The sequence below is a fragment of the Haematobia irritans genome, chromosome 5 (assembly GCF_050003625.1).
Source record: "Haematobia irritans isolate KBUSLIRL chromosome 5, ASM5000362v1, whole genome shotgun sequence".
Classification (NCBI taxonomy): domain Eukaryota; kingdom Metazoa; phylum Arthropoda; class Insecta; order Diptera; family Muscidae; genus Haematobia; species Haematobia irritans.
The window spans coordinates 80255256-80281880 of record NC_134401.1 but is presented as its reverse complement, the minus strand read 5'-3'; the positions used below and the strand labels follow the sequence as shown (position 1 = coordinate 80281880).

Genomic DNA, 26625 nt, shown 5'->3' with positions numbered 1-26625 from the left:
TAGCAAACGTCGCAAACTCCAAATACTTCAGACCCTTCAGATAGGCAGCATGATATCCAAGATGATATATGCGAAGAAGTTTCAATTCTCAGGAATGTTCATAAAATTATTAACGAGTTTAAAAAACATGAGAATATAGTTATTTCAATTGGAAACTCGAAACCAAAATTACTATAAACTACTCGATGGGGCAGTAAACGTGACGGTCGGTACTCGCTCATAGTTAACCTTTCACAAATTACTGCAGAAACTGGAAGGAAGGAAAACTACTTACGTCTTATATAATTGAATTTCTGTTTAGAGAAAATTTTATAAAATCACTTTTTGGCTTATTAGAGCCAATTTCCATACTAATTAAAAATTTTCAAAATTGTAGCTAGTCATTCGTTGATGCAGCTAAAGCTTGGACCACGAAAACCAAGAATAGTTTCAAGTTGAGAATGAGAGATGTAAATCTAGTAGAGTTTTGAATAAATACAATATAAAACAGTTTTTGCATACCTTTTATCGGTGATCTTAACTAAATTAAATTAAAAAATATTCACAATTTATTATTTTTTAATTAATTCCAAATTAGGTTTTCTATACTAGGTTTACGACTTTTGCGACATACGTATTATACCGTCGTAAACGTATGTCGCAAAAGTCACAGTTTGCGACAGGCCAACCCTGATTTGTGTCTTAAAAGTATCTTACTTGTATTCTCCGCTTCTTTGGCTCGGTAAACGTTCCCTTAACTTTAATAATTTTTTGCTTACGTTATTTAAATTAACTAAAAAACTGTGAAAAAATTATACACAAATGACCACAAATGCGCCCATCTTGAACTTCGTATTTCACTGAAGACATTCTTGCAATTTTGAACTCCAATTTTTTCCTTCAAACTATAAAATTTTCTTTAACATATGAAAAAATGAATTACGTCTAAAAAATTTTCTTAAATTTGTCGAAAAACACGTCCTTATTCTTGTGATATCGGCGTGATATCAGCGTTTGTAATACTTTTTAGTTAAAATTTTCTAAAAATAATTTAAATTTTCTAAAATTACCCAATTTTTTTCTTCCTGGTTGGTTCACTGTTTTTCAGAGTGTTAGAAATTATGAAATTCGAATATTTGTTTATTTTTAATTCACAGATTACATATTTCTGTTAATTAAATTATTAAATCTGCAAAACAAAAACATTAAGGAAAATTTGTCTAATGAATACACATGGAAAAGTTTAAAGCAAAGACTATAAATTTTATTTTAATTAAAATTGCTTTATTTTAAAGAAACTTATGCCCAATATGGAGTAAATTGCGTGTCTTAAAATTTCTTTTATTTTTCATATTAGGTCAATATTTGTTGGTGTATGTTACATCCATTCACGAGATATTTTCAGCACTTTAGCTATTTATTTGATTGGTATGGATTTGGAGCCTTCACTCACCGCATGCAGAGAAGGAACATGATTGTCACATTTTCACCTGCAACCATGTTGGCTCAGTGAACATGGTTCTAAGAAAAATAAAATTGTCCTCATCTAAAATGTTATTATATTGATAAAAAAAATTGCTTGAATCAAATGTCAATGGTCGCGATCTAAAATGTTATGGTATTCGTCAAAAATGTTTTTCTTCCAGTTAAAAGAACATGGTAACAACCTAAAATGTTTTGATCTTTACCAAAAAAGGACGCCACTTGAGAAAATTAAACTTTATTTATTCGTTTTTTTTTTATTTATAAACTAATTCATTGTTTATTTGTATTTACAATGTCTTGCAATCAAACATCACATATTTTTACACACACATTATTTTGGTTCAATTTCAACAATAAGTAATAATTCCATATTTACTTCGTGCCCATCAAATGTACCAACGCAGACATCACGTACCTGCAAATAAAAATAAATTATACCATACTCGTATATCAAAACGCAGAACAAAAAAACAGGTACATTTTTATCAATTACACTTTCCTTTTTTGTGTTCACATAAAACCACGTGCCACTTCTGAATAAATAAATTAGCACAAAACACAGTAATTCCGTATTCTCCGTCCATTCCAAGAAACAATGTTTTTATAAAATTTTTTTGCTGCAAAAAATTAAAAAAATTAAATGGTCACGAAAACAATATACATGGGCTTTATGGCCATGTAATGGTTCTAGACATGTCTATACGTAACCTATAAAAATACTTTTTTCTCCGCAAAAAAGTTAAAAATGGAATGGTCATGATTTTCCCGACCATGTAATGGTCTCAAATTCAATCATTTAAATAATAAAACATGTTTGCGGCATCTGAGAACCATTTAAATGCTTATTACCAATATATATTTTTCTCCGCTCGAAAATTATTTTTACAAAGATAAAATACATGGTTTTCGCAACAATTACCTACTGTAGATAAGCATTATATGGATGCGGCAACCATGTCCAAACATGTTTCTTCTGTGCGTGCGCACCATTTGTAATAGCGTTTATGTTATATTGTCAAGTATTATCCGCCGCACTCACACTTTTACCCTTGAACTTCATCTGGAATAATTCTTTTTATACCCTTCACCACTACTGTGGTACAGGGTATAATAAGTTTGTGCATTTGTATGTAACGCCAAGAAGGAAAAGTCTGAGACCCATCGTTTAGTATACCGATCGTCTTAGAATTAAATTCTGAGTCGATTTAGCGATGTCCGTCTGTCTGTCTGTCTGTCCGTCTGTCTGTCTGTTGATGTATTTTTGTGTGCGAAGTACAGCTCGCAGTTTTAGTCCGATTGTCCTAAAATTTGGTACAGGGTCCTGTTTCGGCTCAAAGACGATCCCTATTGATTTTGGAAAAAACGGTTCAGATTTAGATATAGCTGCCATATATATTTTTCACCGATCTGGTCATAATTGGCGTGTATATCTACCGATCTTCCTCAAATTCCGTACATCCGAATATTTTATGAGTCTCGAAAAACTTGCAAAATATCAGCCAAATCGGTTCAGATTTAGATATAGCTCCCATATATAGCTTTGGCCCGATTTACACTCATTTGCCCATAGAGGCCAATTTTTTGCTCCGATTTAATTGAAATTTCGCATAGGGAGTAGAATTAGCATTGTAACTATGCGTGCCAAATTTGGTTGAAATCGGTTCAGATTTGGATATATCTCCCATATATAGCTTTCGTCCGATTTACACTCATATGACCACAGAGGCCAATTTTTAACTCCGATTTAGTTTAAATTTTGCACAGGGAGTAGAATTAGCATTGTAGCTATGCGTGCCAAATTTGGTTGAAATCGGTTCAGATTTAGATATAGCTCCCATATATATGTTTTTCTGATTTCGACAAAAATGGTCAAAATACCAACATTTTCCTTGTAAAGTCGCCACTGCTTAGTCGAAAAGTTGTAAAAATTACTCTAATTTTCCTAAACTTCTAATACATATATATCGAGCGATAAATCATAAATAAACTTTTGCGAAGTTTCCTTAAAATTGCTTAAGATTTAAATGTTTCCCATATTTTTTATTAACATTGTGTTCCACCCTAGTGCATTAGCCGACATAAATTTTGAGTCTATAGATTTTGTAGAAGTCTATCAAATTCTGTCCAGATCGAGTGATATTTAAATGTATTTGGGACAAACCTTTATATAGCCCCCAACACGTTTGACGAATGTGATATAGTATCGAAAATTTAGATCTACTAAGTGGTGCAGGGTATAATATAGTCGGCCCCGCCCGACTTTAGACTTTCCTTACTTGTTTTTTAATAATTCAGACGCAAATGCTATCGGTTGATTTTAAGCAATTTATTAAGTTAAAAATAACACAAATATTTATACTTTGTCATGTGTACCAATGTAAACGTGGTAACACTTCGTGTCAACTATCCCGAATGCACCAACATTTTTCCAATTAAAATTTTAGTTGAATTTAAAATAAAATGTAAATTAAAAATTTACTTTATTAAACTCAAATTTATTTTTAATTGAATCAATTAATTGTTTAACTGATGTTGGTGGTTGATACTCGGATCAATTAATAAAGTGTTTGAAGAAAACAAATATTTTTTTTCTGTGTATAATGTGAGTTTTAGCTCCAATAATTTTGTTAGTCTCATTTGCAAAGAGATCAAAGGTATCATAATAAAATTCACACTCGGAGAAAACACTTGAGCTATGACATTTCAAGTGTTTTCCCATGTTCAGACAGGGTGTGAATTAATGCGACACTGTATTACATTAATGATGGCACTGTGATATAAACATTACCATTATATTTTGTTATATTGTGGAAATTTATGTAATCACACACAAAAGCTACGCGAATTTATGAAAATGATTGCTCTCATTGCAGAAATTATAAATTGGACAGCGTTAAAAATGTGACTTACATATGTGTGTTGATTTTTTCCTTAAATTAAATGATCAAACCATGTTTGATGCGTTTAGTTAGCAAGAATCAAACGCAAAAAATCTCCAGTAAAATTCGAGACTTTTAAGCATTTTGCTCTAAGTGGAACCTTACACTGTGTTGCACAGACACACCATCGACTGCAGAGGTTGTTCGAATCACAATGTTTTCCGTTTTCCGACAGTCAAAAAGTTGTAAAATTCGAATACTTGATTTACCTGTATTAAAGTAGTAAATATCATAAACATCCACAAGTAGGTGCTATCTACTCAGATTTGATTTCCTGTTATATTTTATACAGTCAGAAAAAAAGTTGTACACCAATAAATTTCAAATAAATTGTGAAACGATAAGAAAAATATGATGAGCTCAATATCTCCACAAGGACGATTTTGAGAGTTTCTTTGAGAGTTTTAAAGTTCTTCAGCTTTGTTTTCATATATGCCCACATATATGGTCACATTTGCCCATATATGGTCATTATCTTGGACAAATATTTAAATGACCTACTTTGTTTATATTTCCTTAAATAAATATGAGGTTTCAATCTCCATTAGAATACCGTCACATTCCCACCTACGTGGCTAACAGTAAGTGTAATATTTCGTTTTTTCCACATTTTTCCCCTTTTTTCAAATTTCACAAATATGACTATTATTTTAAAGTTGTAAAAACCAATGACCATATCTAACATCGGGCTGGAAAGCATGGCTATAGTACGTCCATTAATCATAAATCGGATGATTATATCTCAAAATTGGCTATTTTAGATCTAAGACGATATACCCGTATATGATGAGATAGAATTATATATAATTTCATATAAGACGAGATCTAGCATTAGATCTCGAACTATATACAGGATAGATATAGCCAAACAAATTATCTGGACCAATATTGAAGTGACATTTTTGAAAGAATATTTTGTACAAATGTTAAGAAAATTTACTTCATATTAGCAAATAATTTCCATATTTTCCAAAATCAGGTTTTACTCACATGGTGCTGTAGATCAATTGGAATATAAGACACGCTTCTAGTACCGATATTATCATGCCAATCAAAGTTATCATTCCCTAACTACAAATCAGTGTGGAGTAATAATGCTCTTCATCCACAAAATTTAAGTACGTGAACGAGTACAATCCTCTTGATATTTTGTAACTCCAACTTGATTTGGTTCAATGTCAACGAATGAGTATTATCATGAATATGCATCAGGCACTGGCCTCTTTCTTGCCAACACATTTCCAAAGGAAGTTCGAATTGTCTATAGACACGTACAACTATAGCCACACGGTGCATTGGATATCGGAAATTGAGTCATTGTGGTATTAAACTGAGCCATTGCTTTTTTTAAATGAAGAAAAAATAAGTAAATTGTATTTCCTTATCGATATGGATTTTATTTTATTCGGTGCATTGGGAAGCATAAAAGAGAGCCAAAATAAAAACGTTTCTTATATTTTTCTTTACATCAAGTATCTTGACACTTCTAATTTTTTTATTGTCTACAATATGAACCCACCATGAAAGAAAATGTAAGTTAATTATAGAAAATTTTAAATGAACTACACTGTGAAAACTAGAGGGCATTAAAGCTATGTTAACTTTATTTTAATTCATGAAAATTATTTTGGTTTAGTTAAAATCCCTCCAATAAACTAAAGGGGGAAAATTATATACAAATGAAATATAATGTATTTTTATTTAGCATAATTTTAAAGAATATACGATATGAACAGCAAATAAATGGTGAATAGTCGATCAGTAGGATGAGTGCAGAAAATGTTGTATACCCATTTGTTTTTCAATAGACGATTTTTTTGTTTTTCTCCGACGTGGCTAAGATTTTGCGACGCAACTAGGAGCGAAAAATAAAAAACCCATAATTTCGGATATTTTTGCGAATTTATTAAAAAAACATATTAAGCACGAATTCAAAAAATGTGCAGGTAATGTGGTACACCATAATGTAGATTTTTTATAACAAAAAATAAATGCAATATATGTATCGCAATTGTATACATTTTATACTTATTTAGTACTCGTTAGTTATTTCCATTCGAAACTTAATAAATTGAAAATATACCTTCACACAAACGAAATTATTAAGAACCACAAAAAACATTCGAGCACAGGTAAATGCGATTTTTTTCAACTGGCACAAAGAAAGAGTTGCAAAATCAAACTGATCTTTGATTGCTTCATTCTTTGACAGCCACAATCTATTCAGCTTGATTTTGTTATTCGTATGTTGTTACACACAAAAAAATATTTTTCTGATTCAATCACGAAATTAATTGATCCAATTAATTTTTTAATTGAAATGTCTTCAATCACAGAAATGATAGTATCAATTAAAAAATTAATTGACAGTCAATTAAAAAATTAATTAATAATTAAATTAATTGATACTATTTTGTGTGATTGATTTTTATTTCAATTAAAAAAATTGTTTATTCAATTAAATTTTTAATTGAATATTTTTTAAAACTCAATTAAGATTTTAATTGGAAAAATTTTCGTGAAATTTTTTTCTGTGTAGACAGAGAAAAAAAAACTACTATACCACATTACCAGCCTGTACCATATTTGCTGCACTCACCCTATATCTTATACTCATGGCAGACAGATAAAAATTTTAATACTTTTTAAGGGAAATCAAATTAAAGTGTATTAAATAAACTTGAGTCTAAGCCAAAATTAAATTAAAGGTGGCGAATTGCTTAATATTTTTCGCTTCCGGATCAAAGAAATAATATTTTCGCCTATTCTAACCATCATTTTTATTGTTAGACAATTTATTTTTGATATGAATCAATGTTTGAATTTACATTATAGGTCTTATGATTACATAAAAATACCGCAAAACCCACTCGAATGATAATACCAGTGACGATGGTTGGTGATAATGACAAATTATTTACGGAATCACCGAAATTTGTCTTCACACGAAGCTTAATGGAAATCTTCAAAGAAAAGATTCATAAAAGCACCAACAATTTAAAAGCCTCCATTTAATTTTGTCACTATTCATGATAGAGCCAACACTGACACTCGACTGAAACCAAATATGAATAATGCTGTGGTCAATAAACTCGTTCGCCCGGGTAAAATATTTTTATGATTTTTTTTTTGTTTGTTTGTGTTTGTCATTTTATTCAATAATGGTGGTCACCATTTCGAACAAGCTCAGTAGTATTGCTGGTGATGGTATCTTGCATTTCTTTCCTTTGGCGAGTTGCTAATCATCTTTTTCGGACAAAGAAAAACATCATGAACGTCGAGTACTTGCTCAAAATAACCACACGCATTAGCTTAAAACTTTGAAGGTGCTGTTGTTCAAGATTTCTAAGTGGAATGTTATATGTTATGCTATGCCGTAACAAGTTTAGGATCTTTTCCAAAAATTTAAGTAGCTAATCCTGGTACATTGATTGTAACCAATACAGGACACAAGATGTGCTCACACAGAACTTAAATTATTTTATAAGTAAAATGAACTAATTTTGAAGAAAGTTGAACTTCGTATAGCGCCTAAGATTTGGATTTGTTTGAGCGAGTTGATTTTCGTTGAAATTAGTTAACATTTGCCTAAATTTATTTACCATTACACCACACAATTAAAAAAATTGTCTGAATTGGACTGATATAAGGGATCATTTTATTAAAATTTTCCAATTCATGTGGACAAATCTTACACATTTGTGGTAAACCTATTACAACAAGTTCACAAAAACTCATTGAAGTTTTTAAATACATCTTTATATACTTATATTGACTAACATTTTCATCAATAAAGTTTATGTTTTATTAATATATTAGTTATATTTATTAAGAATCATACCAGCATCCATTGGCCTTGAAATATTATTTTATTATTACACTATGTGTAATAAAATATATCACAAAATTAAATACATTTCCATGTAATATTGTCTTTTCTCAACTACATATATGAAGTAGTTTTGAAAATTCTACTTTCCAGTTTTAATATTTTGCTGTCTCAACGTTTTTTTTTTTCTGTTTTTACGATTTCAATCCCTATACTTAAAAATCAGTGAACCTTATAGTACACTAAAGCATCCCATCAAAAACTTGGTAACCACAACTCATTACAATTTGCTTTACCAGAAGTAGAGCTCTCTTTACACGTTGCATTAGGTTAGGTTAGGTTGCATTACATCTCGATGAGATATAATGACTATATTGACAATAGTAAATACTTCTCAGTAATTTGTGATAATTAAAGGGTGATACGGTCAAAATTTGGTCAATATAAACTTGACGTATTTCTTTCAATTTTGCATTTAAAAAACCTGAACAGCCCTCATTTTGAAGGTGTGTGTGTGTGTAGAATGTTGCTCCTATTTTGATTTTGGAATTCACTCTTCAGTTGTCAAAATGCCGCCCAAGCAAGAAGAGCAGCGTATCAAAATTTTGCTCGCGCATCGCGAAAATCCGAGCTACTCGCACGCAAAGCTGGAAAAATCGCTAAAAGTTGCCAAATCAACCGTTACAAATGTAATTAAAGTGTTTGGGGAACGTTTGTCGACAGCCAGGAAGTCTGGATCGGGGGGAAATCGAAAACCGGAAGCCGCTGAGACGACAAAGAGAGTTGCCGGTAGTTTCAAGCGAAACCCTAACCTCTCTCTCCGAGATGCCGCAAATAAGCTGGGTGTATCGTCTACAACCGTGCATCGAGCCAAAAAACGAGCCGGACTATCGACTTACAAGAAGGTAGTGACTCCAAATCACGATGATAAACAAAATACGACGGCCAAAGCGCGATCCCGGAGGCTGTACACGACGATGCTGTCAAAGTTTGACTGCGTGGTAATGGACGACGAAACCTACGTCAAAGCCGACTACAAGCAGCTTCCGGGACAGGAGTTTTATACAGCAAAAGGAAGGGGAAAGGTAACAGATATTTTCACGCACATAAAACTGTCAAAGTTCGCAAAGAAATATCTGGTTTGCAAGCCATCTGTACCTGTGGCTTGAAAAGCAGCATTTTCATAGCTTCCGGGACTGTCAACCAAGAAATTTACGTGAAAGAGTGTTTGAATAAACGTCTGCTGCCTTTCCTGAAGAAACACGGTTGTTCCGTACTGTTTTGGGCGGATTTGGCATCTTGCCATTACGGTAAAAAGGCCATGGAATGGTACGCCGCCAACAACGTGCAGGTGGTTCCCAAGGACAAGAACCCTCCCAACACGCCAGAGCTCCGCCCAATTGAGAAATACTGAGCTATTGTCAATCGGAACCTAAAGAAGACCAAAAAAATTGCTAAGGACGAGCAGCATTTCAAGGCAAACTGGCTTTCTGCGGCGAAGAAGGTGGACAACGTGGCTGTACAAAATCTGATGGCAGGTGTCAAGCATGGGGCCCGGCAATTCGGATTTGGAAAAGCGAAAGCCTAACTGAATACTTTTCCTGAATTTTATACTAATTGAACTTGAAAAAGAAATTTAATTTGATTTTTTAAATAAACAATTTCACCGATTTACACGCGTTTTCCCTTGACCAAATGTTGACCGTATCACCCTTTATTCTCAATTATAGGTCTATTATAGGTCAGCTGCATTACATTAATGCAGCTGACCTATAATAACTTATTAAAATGGAATAAATTATGGCTTAATTAAATATACATATTAAACATAATTGAGCATATACTAAAAAAATTAAAACCAATATGTAATCTAAGGGCGATACTGAAGATTTTTCCAAGTATTTCAAAATAATGAGCTAACCATATTATACATTAGATAAGTGATTAAATAATATAAAGTAATTTAAGAATTTAACTCACTGGTTGTTGGTGAGTTTACTAGTTTAATCATGGAATTAATTTGTGTTTAATGATGCAATTCTAGCGTATATGTACATCCAAATTGCATTGGTTACAATTTGTAACCAATCCAGAATACAAGAATTTGTTTATATATTCCGATCTACTATACACAGAAAAGGTCTACTACACACAGAAAATATTTATTGCAAAAAATTATCTTGTTTTAGTTCATGTTTAAAAATTTATAAGAATTTTTTTTAGAATTGTTCTTTATTCCAAGTATGTCTCAAAATTTGTATGAACTAAAATTTTAAATCAGAAGAAGTTGTTCGTACGCTTCTCAAAAATAGTAAGAACGAACTACAGCATGGTTAAAATCGTATTGATCTGGCACATAAGATTTTTTTTTAGTTTTAGTTCATTTTTGCTTTTCGATAAGGGTGAGTTTCGTAAATGGTAGTTAAAAATCCAAAAATGTCATAAAAATTTCGTTAATCTAATTAATCTCAAAATTTGAAATACAATTTAGTTAAATTTTTGCATAACATTGTCTACTTTTTTATGTGAACTTAAAATAAATTGACCTCTTTGAAATGAACTAACTTTGAAGAACTTCGTATGGCTCCAAAGATATTTTGATTTGAGATTCAAACAACAGTGAACCCTAAAAAGTAAAGCCAATTTAACTCTATTTTAGTTCATGGACATTATTATGGAAATTAGCTAATATTTCTCAAATATGAGAAAGTTTCCTCCACTTAAAATAGAAAAAAAAGAAATACATTCCAATACATCATAAGGACATTTTCGTAACTACAATTTTTTCTTTCAAAGTACGAAATTTTCTATAACATATGTCTAAAAAAAATTATGACAATTGAATATGTCGAAATTTTTTTACTTATTGTTGTAATAACGGTGTGATATGGGTTATATCAGTTATAAATACTTACTTCTCGAGAAGAAATCAGCATTAGCAAAATGCCATACTTTATTCTAGTTAATGAACTATTTCCAACAACTTTCAGTTTAAGAAATTCTTACTGAATTAAGTAAATTTTATTATTTTAATCAAAAACTTAACTCAATGCAAACAAATGGTTAAACTAAATCGATGAATTTTTTTATTATATTTTCAAAGGCACTTTTTTCTGGGTGTAGGACTAAATCCTCCCAATAGTATTAAAGACGCACTTTTGTAGTATTCTAGAACTTTTTATATAAAATATATTTTCGCTCGAGCGAGAGCGAAAATATGGTAACATTTTGGGGAATTCCCGAGCACGGGATACCGGAAAAATTATGTCCAGAAAAAAATCCGTAGTTAAACTTATCCGTATATAAATTGATTTTAGCAACGTTGAAGATGTTTGATTGTGCAACTAACACAGCTTAGTATAGTAATTTCTATTTTAAATATCATTTTCAATTTTTTTGCAATATATAAATTGAATTCTCATGGTATTTTCCCCTTTCTCATTACAGATCATTTACCAAAAATCGCTCCAATCAACCACATAGCTATTTTTATGAAGGTCATTTAAAGAAAAAATTGTTTCAAACAGTGAATTGAAGTAATAATGATCACATTAAAAATTGAAAAAATAAATATTTTTTTCTAAAGATAAAGCAAATTTCTTTGCAACAAAATTCACACATTTATGAATAAAGTACAAAATAGAAAATAGTAAATAAGCAAAAAGTCATTACAAAATTTTTCCAATAAAAAAGGAATATTTAAGCTTTAAAAGCGGTGTTACACAAAGTAAAAATTCCGATTGGTGCGACGACGAATAAAATTTAAATAATAAAATAGGAAAAAAAAATCAAAAAATTGAGCAACATGGCTGTAAATAATGGCCAGCACATAGATCCCCAATTGTGGCCACACCATTTGCAAAGACGCCTTCGACACCAGCCCCAACACCAGAGCCAACGCAAACAAATATGGCCACAAAATACTTGGCTAACAATTTTGGCCATTTGCTGTGGCCTAATGCATATTACCTCAGCTCATGTGGCGCTAACGTATCCACCTGCACGTCAATACGATTTAGATTTTTTGGATAATGCCCGAACCAAGGGTCCATGTGGAATGCCAAGAGGTAAGTTTACTATTTCAGTTAAATGAATAGGTTTATCGAAGAGAAACCCCAATTCTATCATCTATAAAAGAGTAGTGAACCGACAAAACTGTATAGCCATTGGTGCCATGATTCACATGATTTTTACAAACGCGTTATGAACTTTGAACTTGCATTTATTAAAAACTGGAAATTTTGAGTGTTTGAATTTTAATCCCAATCAATTAAATATCAATCATTCTAACCTTGCGATTGTAAAAAATCAGCTTTGGACTTTATTATAAAAAAAAATAATTTTAAATGATTTTTAATTAAATTAAATTAATTAATTTTAGATGTAAGTCGAATTCTAGTTTATTTTACAAAGAGTTCATTATTTTCTGGGTCGACAACTAATATTAATTTATACGGTGTTAAAATAGACCACATAGAAGATCGCATATTCCTGGTTTACAAGATCTATATTTAATTATATAAAAAGTGGAACTTGTTCTCTATCACCAAGTCGCCTTTTCATTTTGATCAAAATTTACTAATGGACTTTTTACCAAAATCGACTAGTCGCAGTGATGCCAACTCCCGAAGGGCAAAAAACACCAAAAATATATAATTCTAACATACCAGTTCCCACCACAAAAACCACTCCAACCAACTAAAATTCAATGTACACAAAAAACTTCCAAAGATGTGTTATAGAACTTTTGGTTATTGATTTGAAATATTTTTAATTATTATGAAATTATGAATCTCTACCAAAGTGTACAGCTTCATAATTGTTTATGCTTATTTTACATTCAATTCATTTTGATCAGTAATGAGTTGCAAATTTAAAAATAAGTTTTTTCAGAGGAGAAAATAAATATTTCAACATTAACTATGGAAATATTAATATTTGGAGGGAGTCTATTTCTTATTTCAATTATGAGGGCTTTTGTGAATTTAATAATGCTCTCGTCGCTAGACTTTTAAAAAGCATACCTTAAATAACAATATTGATTCATAACAATCAAATTCTATATTTAGCAATATAGGGCTTCTTAAGCTTTCGATAGTCTAAACAGAATTTTTGTATGAAAATACGTCGTCAATTAAACTCAATACTGTTCACGTAGAAAAAAGCACCAAAAGCACTAACTGAAAACAGCAAGTTAGTGATTTTTTTGAATGGGGACTAAATAGGCAATTTGGAGCTTTTTGGAAATCAAAAATTTGAAGCTAAAAGCACCAATTTGGCATCACTGACTAGTCGAACTTCAACGAAGAAAGTCGACACTTTTATACTGACTTGGCCGAAAGTCCCAACGTTAAAAGTTGACTTTGCAAAAATCGAAAAAGCCAAAGCCAACTTTTTCATAGCCACCGTAAGATTAATATATTTTGACGAAAACGTTATTATTCCAAAGATACTCTTCGAGTTTTGTTTCCCTATACTGAAAAAAATTTTAATTTAATATGAAAGATTGTCTTATTATTCGAGCAACAATTTTAGACAATATTAAGAACGAAGAATTCTTAATTAAAATATATTTTGTATTTTTTTTTTTTCAAAATTTGTTTTCGCTAAATTTAGAACACTCATTGAAAGAACACTCATCTTTAATGTCGTTTGTACTTTGTAATAATTCTTAACAAAATGAAAACAAAACAAGTATATACGGGCCAGGACGAATCGTATGTACCCTCCACCATGGATTGCGTAGAAACTTCTATTTAAGACTGTCATCCACGATATAATTCGGTTCTTGACCCGGTATATGGAATATAGGAAAGTGTAAAAATAATTACCAACGGATATGCAGTTTTCCGCGGAAGTAGAGAGCAGAATTGAAATATGGGGGTCGGTTATGAACAGTTTTTTGGGTGATTGGGGATAGATTTATCTGGAGACTATATATAACTCTAGACCGATATGGACATATTTTACTTTAACCACGTACCAAATTTCAACCGGATTGGATGAACTTTACTCCTCCAAGAGGCTCCAGAGATCAAATCTGTGGATCGCTGTTTATGGGGACTATATAATTGTAGACCGATATGGAGACATTATGGATGGTTGTTAGGGATCATATACTAAATCCATGTAAAGGGTGATACGGTCAAAATTTGGTCAAGGGAAAACGCGTGTAAATCGGTGAAATCGTTTATTTAAAAAATCAAATTAAATTTCTTTTTCAAGTTCAATTAGTATAAAATTCAGGAAAAATATTCAGTTAGGCTTTCGCTTTTCCAAATCCGAATTGCCGGGCCTCACGCTTGACACCTGCCATCAGATTTTGTACAGCCACCTTGTCCACCTTCTTCGCCGCAGAAAGCCAGTTTGCCTTGAACTGCTGCTCGTCCTTACCAGTTTTTTTGGTCTTCTTTAGGTTCCGCTTGACAATTGGGCGGAGCTCTGGCGTGTTGGGAGGGTTCTTGTCCTTGGGAACCACCTGCACGTTGTTGGCGGCGTACCACTCCATGGCCTTTTTACCGTAATGGCAAGATGCCAAATCCGGCCAAAACAGTACGGAACAGGAAAGGCAGCAGACGTTTATTCAAACACTCTTTCACGTAAATTTCTTGGTTGACAGTCCCGGAAGCTATGAAAATGCTGCTTTTCAAGCCACAGGTACAGATGGCTTGCCAAACCAGATATTTCTTTGCGAACTTTGACAGTTTTATGTGCTTGAAAATATCTGCTACCTTTCCCTTTCCTTTTGCCGTATAAAACTCCTGTCCCGGAAGCTGCTTGTAGTCGGCTTTTGCGTGGGTTTCGTCGTCCATTACCACGCAGTCAAACTTCGTCAGCATCGTCGTGTACAGCCTCCGGGATCGCGCTTTGGCCGACGTATTTTGTTTATCATCGCGATTTGGAGTCACTACCTTCTTGTAAGTCGATAGTCCGGCTCGTTTTTTGGCTCGATGCACGGTTGTAGACGATACACCCAGCTTATTTGCGGCATCTCGGAGAGAGGTTAGGGTTTCGCTTGAAACTACCCACAACTCTCTTTGTCGTCTCAGCGGCTTCCGGTTTTCGATTTCCCCCCGATTCAAACTTCCTGGCTGTCGACAAACGTTCCCCAAACACTTTAATTACATTTGTAACGGTTGATTTGGCAACTTTTAGCGATTTTGCCAGCGTTACGTGCGAGTAGCTCGGATTTTCGCGATGCGCGAGCAAAATTTTGATACGCTGCTCTTCTTGCTTGGACGGCATTTTGACAACTGAAGAGTGAATTCCAAAATCAAAATAGGAGCAACATTCTACACACACACACCTTCAAAATGAGGGGTGTTCAGGTTTTTTAAATACAAAATTGAAAGAAATACGTCAAATTTATATTGACCAAATTTTGACCGTGTCACCCTTTACAGCCCTTAAAGAAATAATCTCTTAATACACTGAGATATTGCAGATTTAGATTATCTTTAATTTATAAAAATTAGTTTGAAGATAGTGCAACTGATTTGTTGAAATGAAGATAGATACAAACTTACAATTAAGTTATTATTAAGTTATATTTATATGTACAGTGAGCATGTAAGATATTTCTAGACGCAAAGAAAAAAACGTTTGGAAAACGTGTACCGAAAACGTTTTTCTTTTGTTAGAGTTTTTTGAATTTCTTCGTAAATTTTAAACTATTATCACCAAAATCAATCGTTTGTTACAAAATTTTAATTTTTCAATAAAAAAACTATTTTTGAACTAACAACACAGTCCATTTCGTTTATATCAAGCACTGTTCTTTTCTGACTTTAAGCCTTTAAGAAGACACATTTTACAGTTTAATAGTAAAAATTTAATATAGTAGTATGTAATGTTGAACTCCTTCTCGGAATCTTCCGAACATATCTGGAATATATGTAAAAAAAAAACAAAAAAAAATTTTTTGGTGTTCGGTCGAAGCAGGGATCGAACCCAGTACACTTGATATGCAAGTCGGACGTACCAACGACTGCTCCACGGTGCCCAACTAAATGTATGTTTCTGTTAAATAAAATTTGTTTAATCGGCTAGTGGGCGCCGCAAACTATGCTATATACACCCAGAAAAAAGTGACCACTTCTTTAAGTTAAAATGAACTCATTGTGAAGAAAGTTGAACTTCGTATAGCGCCAAAGACATTTTTATTTGTTTGAACGATGTGATTTTCGTAGAAATTAGGAATAATGCATTCCATATATTAGTTAACATTTTCCTATATTTATATACCACTATACTACAGAATGAAAAAATTTAACTAATTTGAATTCATATATGGAATGATTTTATAGAAATTTTTTCATTCATTTCGACAAATCTTACACATTTGTGGTAAAACTTTTACTTCATAATTAGAACTGCTTACCTTCGTTTTTAAATACAATTTTATTTATTTCTATAAGCAATTTTATCTTCAATAAAAGACATGTTTTATTAATATATTGAATATATTTATTAAGAATCAACAGCATCGAATCTGTTTGAAATATTAGTTTATTATTCCACTATTTCCAATTTCCGTGTGATATTATCAACTGTAAAACGCACTTTTTCTTCTTCTTGTACTTTTCACTTTTAATAAGTTGCTGCCTAACGATTTTGTCATCCTTTTACAATTTCAATACCTACAAATATAAAAAATCATAAAACATTTTTGTTGCAAAAGGTTAGCGTCACTGAATATTACCTGATAATTGAAGATTCCAAAATGAAGACAAATGAAAGGTTGTTATTCTGCTGGCGTTTTCTTTCTTTATACACTATCACGAACATTGATAGATTTATTTAACAAAACGAAAATTTTTCTCACTAATTTAAAATAACAAATATTTTATATATTTTATTTGTTATTTATTATATTATTTTACCATATTATTTTTTAACAATCTCTCCGTATACCAAAACAACGCGATTCCAACTAAAAAAACAACCGACGCGCAAATATATAGATTACACCCACGCGCAAACACATCGATTACGATGACAGGTATCGATTACAGGTAGGTTTAGGAAAATTTCCTATATTCTAACAAGTGTGTTTCCTTAAGTTTTGAAAGGATTGCATACTTCTTAGTACGAATGAACTAAAATATTTTTCTATGCCAAGTGTTGTTCGTATGTATGAAAAACTTTCTATTATAAAGGAAGTCGCAATTATCATTTTATAAGAAATTTTACTAATTTTGAGGAAACTTGGTTTTAGTTCGGTTTTTGTTTATTTTTACGAATGCTTTGTTATCGGTGAATAAAATTTTCTTTTTCAGTAGTAAATTCTTATACCCAGCGAAGAAAATAGTATGAGTAAAATTCCATGCCTTATTCTAGTTAATGAACTACTCCTAACTGCTTACAGTTTAGGATTTTTTTACTGAAACGAGTAAATTTTATTATTTTTCACAAAAATTTACCTTAATGGAAATAAAATGGATAAACTATATTGATGAAAATTTTTTCCTTTAGTTTCGAAGGCACTTTTTTCTGGGTGTAAACATAACTTATAACGATAATTGTCTATTGATGACAATAACAGCTACGTAACCCAGTGGATAGTGTGTTGGCGTACAAATTGCATGGTTCGCGGTTCGATTCTCTGCCCAGGCGAAAGCTAAAATTTAAAAAATTTGTAAAATCGAATAATTTCTTCTACATTGTTTGTATTACAGAAAAAGGTGCTAAACTAAAAAACAATTAGCCAGAAGAGATTGTTTTTTTTTGAGTTAGTCTTTATGAAATTGTTTCTACATCCTGGAGAAGAATAAGCGTTTATCACAAAAAGTATATACTTTTCTCCAAATAAACTTCCTTACAGCGAAAAGCAAATGAGAAACGATCTTTGTTTGTCTAAAACTTCGTTTGGGAGGAAAGAATTATTTTTTGCGTGTATATTCATTTGAACTCAATTAATTCGTTTTGATCTAATATTTAAATAATTACTCTTTCAGTGTACATACATAGATCATATCAGCATCTAGGTATTAGTACAGATTTCAACTGAGTTTACATTTGTAATGCATTTTACAGTAGGAAAAATATTGTCTAGTTCTTTCTGTGCCATTTGATTTATTTTAACATTAAAAAGTCGTGGGAAATTTAAGGGGGTTTCGTTGTGGTTCAGATAGCCAACCAAAATTGTAACAACAATAACTGGTCGGCTTGATTGTGGCATTGTCAGCAATTCGCCATAAAATATTTAAATGTTCCCATAGATTGTGGTGGTTTTGGCTTGGCTTATTGGAGTTGAGTTGGATTTTTGACCAAGTAACTTGGGAGTAAATAATCATTGGTTTATTTTCTGCTTAGACAACAAAAGTTCGTAAGTGGGTCAAATGACCTTCAATTATTCCAAATCAATTTCGAAAGAAATCTTTTCATCGTAGACCGTTACAGCTGGCAAATCTACATCCAGAAATGTATTTTGGTTCGAACAATAGACTAAATTGGTGATTACTAGTTTGGAATGGATATGCCATTGTGAAACGATGGCAATTAGTGGCTAGTTGTAGAGTTGAAAATACATTTTATTCGACATATTTAAATATTCATGTTTTTCTTCTTGCACTAAAAAATATTTCTAAAAATTTCTAAAAGAAAATAATTTCTAGCCTTTTATATTTCGGGATTAGGGAAGAAAAATAAATATTAATTACCGAAAAACGCCTTATTGCTTTTCAATCTGTTCCACATTGGGACCTTTACACTTTTGCATGCGTTTGAACCAATTGTCGAAGCACATTTGCCATCTGATTTTATTTGTTGTCTCATTTTATTTGTTTACGTACGGGAATAAAAAGAAGTCATTCGGTGCCAAGTCAGGAATATGCGGCGGATGTCCAATCAAATCGATATTTGCGTTCTCAAAAATGCAGTTGTTTGAGCCGATGTATGAGCAAATTTTTTTTATGGTCAAACTTTCTTGCAATATTGAATGTGCCACTAATGCCTAAAGTTGTCTCAATCTCACGATAGGTCACATGACGATCTTTCAATAGCGGTTTGAGCACAGCACCAATGGTTTCCGGAACTACGACCTCGGTTGAATTCACCATACCATCGATAAACATTAGTCCTTGACGGAGCTTCATCGCCAAAAATTAAGTTAATCGATCCACTGTTGTTGAGTTAATACACGTCGAAAGTTGTAAGAAATAATCGCATAAAACTATTAACCACTTTACTTTTGTGATTAATTTTCTTAAATAATAAAAAAATTATAAATGCAAACAACCATATTGCTGTAAAGTCTTGCCGAAATCTAGAGAAACGAAAAACTGCGCACCAATTGAATTAATTTATCTGCTTTATATTGCACTGTACTGACCATAACGAGCGAGATTAGCCTTTTAAGTTTGTAAAGAACGCAAATAGCGCTAAAAAATGTCATGCTTTAGGATGGAGTTGTCCGTTGACATTTTGCAAAACTACGGTTGCCCAATGCCGAAACTATATGATATGAACCTGCAGCCAGGCAACCGTATTCGGTGAACTGATTAGTTATCTCCACACTCTTTAGTGATTTCAAAGTAAACGTTTGTGTAAGAATTAACTTTAATTAAAATGCAAGGAAGTAAATTTGGTTTTAAGGTGAAAGAATCATCCATATTGGTTGAATATTTTTTGCAGTGTATGCTGTTTAATTTGCCCAGCTGGTTCATTTGTCTAATACATTATATAATAAATTTCAAACGTTATTACAAACGGAATAATAATAAAAAAACGTGAAGTAATTTAATTAATGTTTAATATTTACATAATGTTTAGCATTTACTCCAAATATTTTTCGCAATCTTATGGTAAAAGTAGCAACTGTCTGGATGCCATCATCAATTATTGACATTTCGGGAAATGCAACTCATCAAAATATTGACTGAAATAATTACCATTGTCCAGTGAAAACCTCAAGTGAACTCTGTCTATTTGTTAATTATTTAGGCAATCTACGTTGCGCTGCTCTGCTTGAGGAAACAAAGAATAAGAAAATAGTGCAAAAATGTGGCTGCCATAAACAATTTCAGAGCTCATAGCAGCTCATAAATATTGTATAATTTGTCTTGAGTTTATTTTGAATACCACTGACAACGATGGCATGGAATGATAATCAAGCGTTAAAACAAATATTGCACAACGTAAAACAGACTCAAAAAATCATGTTCAAAAATAAACTAAATGTAAATAGGAAATACGATATCTACTGTTATGGCTATCATAATGTAGTAGTTTGTTTGGGGTTTGAAGATATGATTCATATATATATATATATATATATATATATATATATATATATATATATATATATATATATATATATATATATATATATATATATATATATATATATATATATATATATATATATATATATATATATATATATATATATATATATATATATATATATATATATATATATATATATATATATATATATATATATATATATATATATATATATATATATATATATATATATATATATATATATATATATATATATATATATATATATATATATATATATATATTCCAAAATTAATCATGTCTACTTTCTTCCACTGTCAAATTTAAAGAAATTTTAATTTATGTTTGCAAAGTCAAGCTTAGAGAAGAGATATATTTGTGTTGAATGCATTTAAAGAGACAAATATAAAATTTGGATAATTTCTCCATGCATATGATAGTAAATCATCAAAAATATAAAGATTGAAAAGAAAACTTTGGATTTACTGTGTTGTTTATTTTTTGAAATAATGAGAAAGAAACAAAATTCGACTAAAGCAGCACCTTGAGGCAATATATGGGCTAGAATCCATATTATTAGTATTGATTTATATTTAAATATAATATAATAACATATTACTTACGCACATTTACAATTGTCAATTTTTTGGCATAGCCCCCATGAAGTCCGATTTATTAACCCTTTCACTACCGATGTCCATCTAGAAGGACATTCGAAAAAGACACCAAATTCTATTTTCCCACTTAGTTTCGATTTATTTCTCAATTTTATTTTAAAGTAGAGGCTTTAATCTAAATAAGCTATAAATATTATCCATATTGGTGAGGTCTAAAATAAATTTTTATAAACTTCTTTAACAATAAACGAAAAATACGAAAATTTGAGACAATTTTTGTACTGTATGTTTCTAGTAAATGGGCATTTATGCAAAAACTTTAAAAAATTTGGTATTGATTCCGAGCCAAAGATGAGGAGAATACAAGTAAGGATACTTTTAAGACACAATTCTCTTTTAAATTTGACTTCTAGGAATCAAATTTTAAGTTTTCACTTTTTTACCGTTTTTTCTTCATATGCTATCAAAGTCCTTTAAAAACGAGTTAACGACAACTTTATTTTCCAAATTAAGTCTCGACTTCCAGTAGAAATTATGCTATCTTTCAAGTAAAAACTTCTTTAAAATAAAGTTTTGAAAAACATGTCCTATATTTGAACGATTTTTTGCTTTGTAGTCAAGATGCAAAAAGACAACAAATTTAAAGACAATTTCATTAAATTTAAAGAATTTTTCTGAATTATTAAAGTCAAGTTTACCTTAGCCCAAACAGTTTTTCTTTCATGTTATGATACACATTTTTGAGTCAAATCACTTAATTATAAGGACAATACGACTTTATTGAAAAGTTTATCGACTTTTGGACAAGGAAAAAAACTTTATATTAGAGAAATGCGTCTTATATGCTAAGGCTTCTACAATCCGAAGTTTTTATCCAATTTGCCTGAAATTGGAAATCTAGAGGTATTTTCGGGCCATAAAGAGGTGTGCCGAAACCGGTGAGTATCGGCCCATATTTTAGTATAGCCCCCATAAGAACGATCTCCTGATTTAGAAACCGTAGTTTTTATCCGATATGCCTGAAATTGTAAATATTCTGGTATTTTAGAAATTTGAAATCTAGAGGTATTTTAGGACCATAAAGAGGCGTGCCGAAAACGGTGAGTATCGGTCCATGTTTTAGTATAGCCCCCATAAGATCGATCTCCCGATTTAACTCCTTGGGTTTCTAGAAACCGTAGTTTTTATCTGATTTGCCTGAAATTGTAAATATTCTAGTATTTTAGGCTCACAAAAAATTGTATCGGATTAAGTTTTTATCGGCCCATTCGGTAATGCCTCCATATAGATCGACTTCACTTCTTGAGGGTGTAGAAGGCGCACTGATCATGAAGATTGCTTGAAACTCAATGTAAAATTTCCAGATTTTACTTCTCGGGTGAAAAATCTACAGATTTAAGATTTCAAATCAAGACGTTATTTTATAATTTTCTTGCACACTTACAAGAGATGTTAATGATTCCTCTAAAACTCAAACAAAAATGGTTCTTATAAATCCAGAATCTGATATAGTCCTCATAGGTGAAATCTTTAAATTTATCTTCGGGAAGTGTCCTCAAGTCCTCAAGCCCTCCTGAAATTTCAAAGGAAACCCTAATATTTGGTTCATGGTGGTGGGTATTTAAGATTCGGTCCGGCCGAATTTACTGCTGTATATACTTGTTTTGTATCTTTTTATTGCGAAAAATTTGAAACATCATTTGTTTTTTGTGATTTAAGTTTGCATTTTTTCGAACCCCGTTTTAATATTTTTCAAGCAGGAGAAACATGTGTAAGCATTAATCCAGTTACCATTTAAAATAAACATATCAGTTTTGGTATACGTAATAGATATGCTGGACTGTGCCGTTTTCAAATGTATATTTAACTACTAGTACTTCTCCAATTTTTAACAAGCACTTATAGCCTTAAAAGTTTGTATACAAACTCAAATGTACACGCAAAAAAAATCTTTCGTCCCAAACGAAATTTTAGACCAACAAACATCCTTTTTAAGTTTCTCATTCCATTTGTAACACATCGAAATATCGATTTGCGACTATATAAAGTATATATATTGACCAGGGAGAAATTCTAAGACGATATATCAATGTCCGTCTGTCTGTTGTAATCACGATACAGTCTTCAATAACAAAGCTTTCTTGCTTATTTTTTGCACAGACTCGTTTTTTTGCCTCCAAGCAGGTCAAGTTGGGCTATATCAGTCCATGTTTTGGTATAGCCCCCATATAGACCGATCTCCCGATTTTACTTCTTGAGCTTCTGGAATCCGTAGTTTATTTCCAATTTGCCTGAAATTGGAAATCTAGAGGTATTCTAGGACCATAAAGAGGTGTGCCAAGATTAAGGGTTATCGGACCATGTAAGGTTAGGTTAGGTGGCAGCCCGATGTATCAGGCTCACTTAGACTATTCAGTCCATTGTGATACCACATTGGTGAACTTCTCTCTTATCACTGAGTGCTGCCCGATTCCATGTTAAGCTCAATGAGAAGGGATCTCCTTTTTATAGCCGAGTCCGAACGGCGTTCCACATTGCAGTGAAGCCACTTAGAGAAGCTTTGTAACCCTCAGAAATGTCATCAGCATTACTGAGGTGGGAAAATCCATCGCTGAAAAACTTTTTGGTGTTCGGTCGAAGCAGAAATCGAACCCACGACCTTGTGTATGCAAGGCGGGCATGCTAACCAGTGCACCACGGTGGGTCCCATCGGACCATGTTTTGATATAGCCCTCATATAGGACGATCCCCCGATTTTACTTCTTGTGCTTCTAGAATCCGTAGGTTTTATCCAATTTGCCTGAAAGTGAATATCTAGAGGTATTCAAGGGCCATAAAGAGGTGTGCCAAAATGGAGAGTATAGGTCCATGTTTTGATATAGAACGATCTACCGATTTTACTTCTTGGACATCTAGAATCGGTAGTTTTTATCCAATTTGCCAGAAATTGGAAGTCTAGAGGACCATAAGGAAATGTGCCGAATATATTGTGTATCGGTACAGTATTTGATACAGCTCCCTTATAAACCGGCCCTCCGATTTGGGGTCTAGATTTTAGAACTACAATTAGATGTGCTGAATATTGTGTGTAACCCTCCATGTTTTTGGCATAGCCCCCATTAGACCGATCACCCGATTTAACTACTACGGTTTCTAGAAATTGTAGTTTTTATCCGATTTGCCACAAAATGAAAATATACTGGCATTTTAGACCCACAAAAAAGTGTATATGATTTAGTTTTTATCGGTCCATTTGATAAGGCCTCCATATAGACCGACTTCAGATCTTGAGATCTTGAAACTGAATGTAAAATTTCCAGATTTTACTTCCAGTAATCATTTAAATAATTGGGGTAAAAATCTACAGATTTCAGATTTCAAATCAAGGCATTATTTCATTATTTTCTTCCACACTTAATCTAGTCTTCATAGGTAAAATATTTTCATTTATCTTCGAGAAGCGTACTGATTGAACTGATCTGCTTGGCGAAATATCTGCCAAACCCCCCTGAAATTTTCAAAGGAAACTAGTACATTTGATTCATGGTTGGTATTTAAGATTCGGCCCGGCTGAACTTACTGCTGTTTATATTTGTTTTATATTAACTTTGACGTTATTTATATGATGTAAAAATAATTTAATTTCAATTAATTTATGGAACGTACCTGTCAACAGCGGTTTATACCCCGTCAGTAATGCTGGTCCCATTTCGGAGTGTTTTAAAGCATCTCTAAGTAATATCACCGTAAAGTGAAACGCCACTCGGAACCGGCTATAAAAGTAAGTCGCTTGTCAAAGAGGCAAACAAGCAGCCAAACAAACACTAATTCATAACCTATGGTTAGTACTGTATAGTCGAAGTTAGCCTAAAAATTATAGGTCACCTTTACCTTTTTTTGCTCAAATCCTTATGTGTTAATTGATCATTTTTATACCCTCCACCATAGGATGGGGGGTATATTAACTTTGTCATTCCGTTTGTAACACATCGAAATATTGCTCTAAGACCCCATAAAGCATATATATTCTGGGTCGTGGTGAAATTCTGAGTCGATCTGAGCATGTCCGTCCGTCCGTCCGTCCGTCTGTTCAAATCACGCTAACTTCCGAACGAAACAAGCTATCGACTTGAAACTTGGTACAAGTAGTTGTTATTGATGTAGGTCGGATGCTATTGCAAATGGGCCATATCGGTCCACTTTTACGTATAGCCCCCATATAAACGGACCCCCAAATTTGGCTTGCGAGGCCTCTAAGAGAAGCAAATTTCATCCGATCCGGCTGAAATTTGGTACATGGTGTTAGTATATGGTCTCTAACAACCATACAAAAATTCGTCCACATCGGTCCATAATTATATATAGCCCCCATATAAACCGATCCCCCGATTTGGCTTGCGAGGCCTCTAAGAGAAGCAAATTTCATCCGATCCGGCTGAAATTTGGTACATGGTGTTAGTATATGGTCTCCAACAACCATGCAAAAATTGGTCCATATCGGTAAATAATTATATATAGCCCCCATATAAACCGATCCCCCGTCTCTAACAACCATGCAAAAATTCGTCTACATCGGTCCATAATTATATATAGCCCCCATATAAACCGATCCCCCGATTTGGCTTGCGAGGCCTCTAAGAGAAGCAAATTTCATCCGATCCGGCCGAAATTTGGTACATGGTGTTAGTATATGGTCTCCAACAACCGTGCAAAAATTGGTCCATATCGGTCCATAATTATATATAGACCCCATATAAACCGATCCCCAGATTTGGCTTGCAGAGCCTCAAAGAGAAGAAAAATTCACATGATCCGACTGACATTTGGTACATGGTGTCAGTATATGGTCTCTAACCACTATGCAAAAATTGGTCGAAATCGGTCCAATTATATATAGCCCCCATATAAAATGATCCCCAGATTTGACCTCTGGAGCCCCTTGGAAGAGCTAAATTCATCGGATTCGGTTGAAATTTGGTACGTGATGTTAGTATATGGAATCCAACAACCATGCAAAAATTGGTCGATGCCGCTCTTAGAGGACCAAAATTCATCGGATCCGGTTAAGATTTGATACGTGGTGAAATTTTGTACATTGTGCAGTATATAGCCGCTAACAACCATGCCAAAATTGGTTCATATCCGTCTATAGTTATATATAGCCGATCCCCAAAAGTAATCTAGCAAAATTTTATTTCTATAGAAAATTTTGTCAAAATTTTATTACTATACACACAAAAAAATAAAATATGAATTTGTACATAAATGTGTACATTTTTGAAAATTTATGGACTCTTTCATGAAATAGATGTATTTTTTTTATTCGTAAATACTTGTTATTAAATTAAGCAATTTTTAATAATGTGCACGGATTCTTCCATAAAATTAATGAAACTTTACATAATATATCCAAAAATACCGGTTTTCTCTTAGCATGAGAGAGTCACAACATAGAGTTACTCTCATATGTATACAATACAAGCATACAAAACAAGACAAAAACCAAACATAACGTTTTTGAAGGCAA

The 26625-nt window shown here is 32.4% G+C and overlaps 1 protein-coding gene across 3 annotated transcripts in view; it reads left to right on the top strand.

Annotated features, from left to right (window-relative positions):
- Positions 1–26625, top strand: part of nahoda (DOMON-like domain-containing protein nahoda) — a 167747-nt gene that overhangs the window by 74098 nt on the left and 67024 nt on the right. For all 3 annotated transcript variants that reach the window (XM_075309393.1, XM_075309392.1, XM_075309394.1), the window contains exon 3: positions 11680–12299. In XM_075309393.1, coding sequence (XP_075165508.1) covers positions 12038–12299 — 262 coding nt within the window. In that variant the 5' untranslated portion in view covers positions 11680–12037. The remainder of the gene's footprint in view (positions 1–11679; positions 12300–26625) is intronic.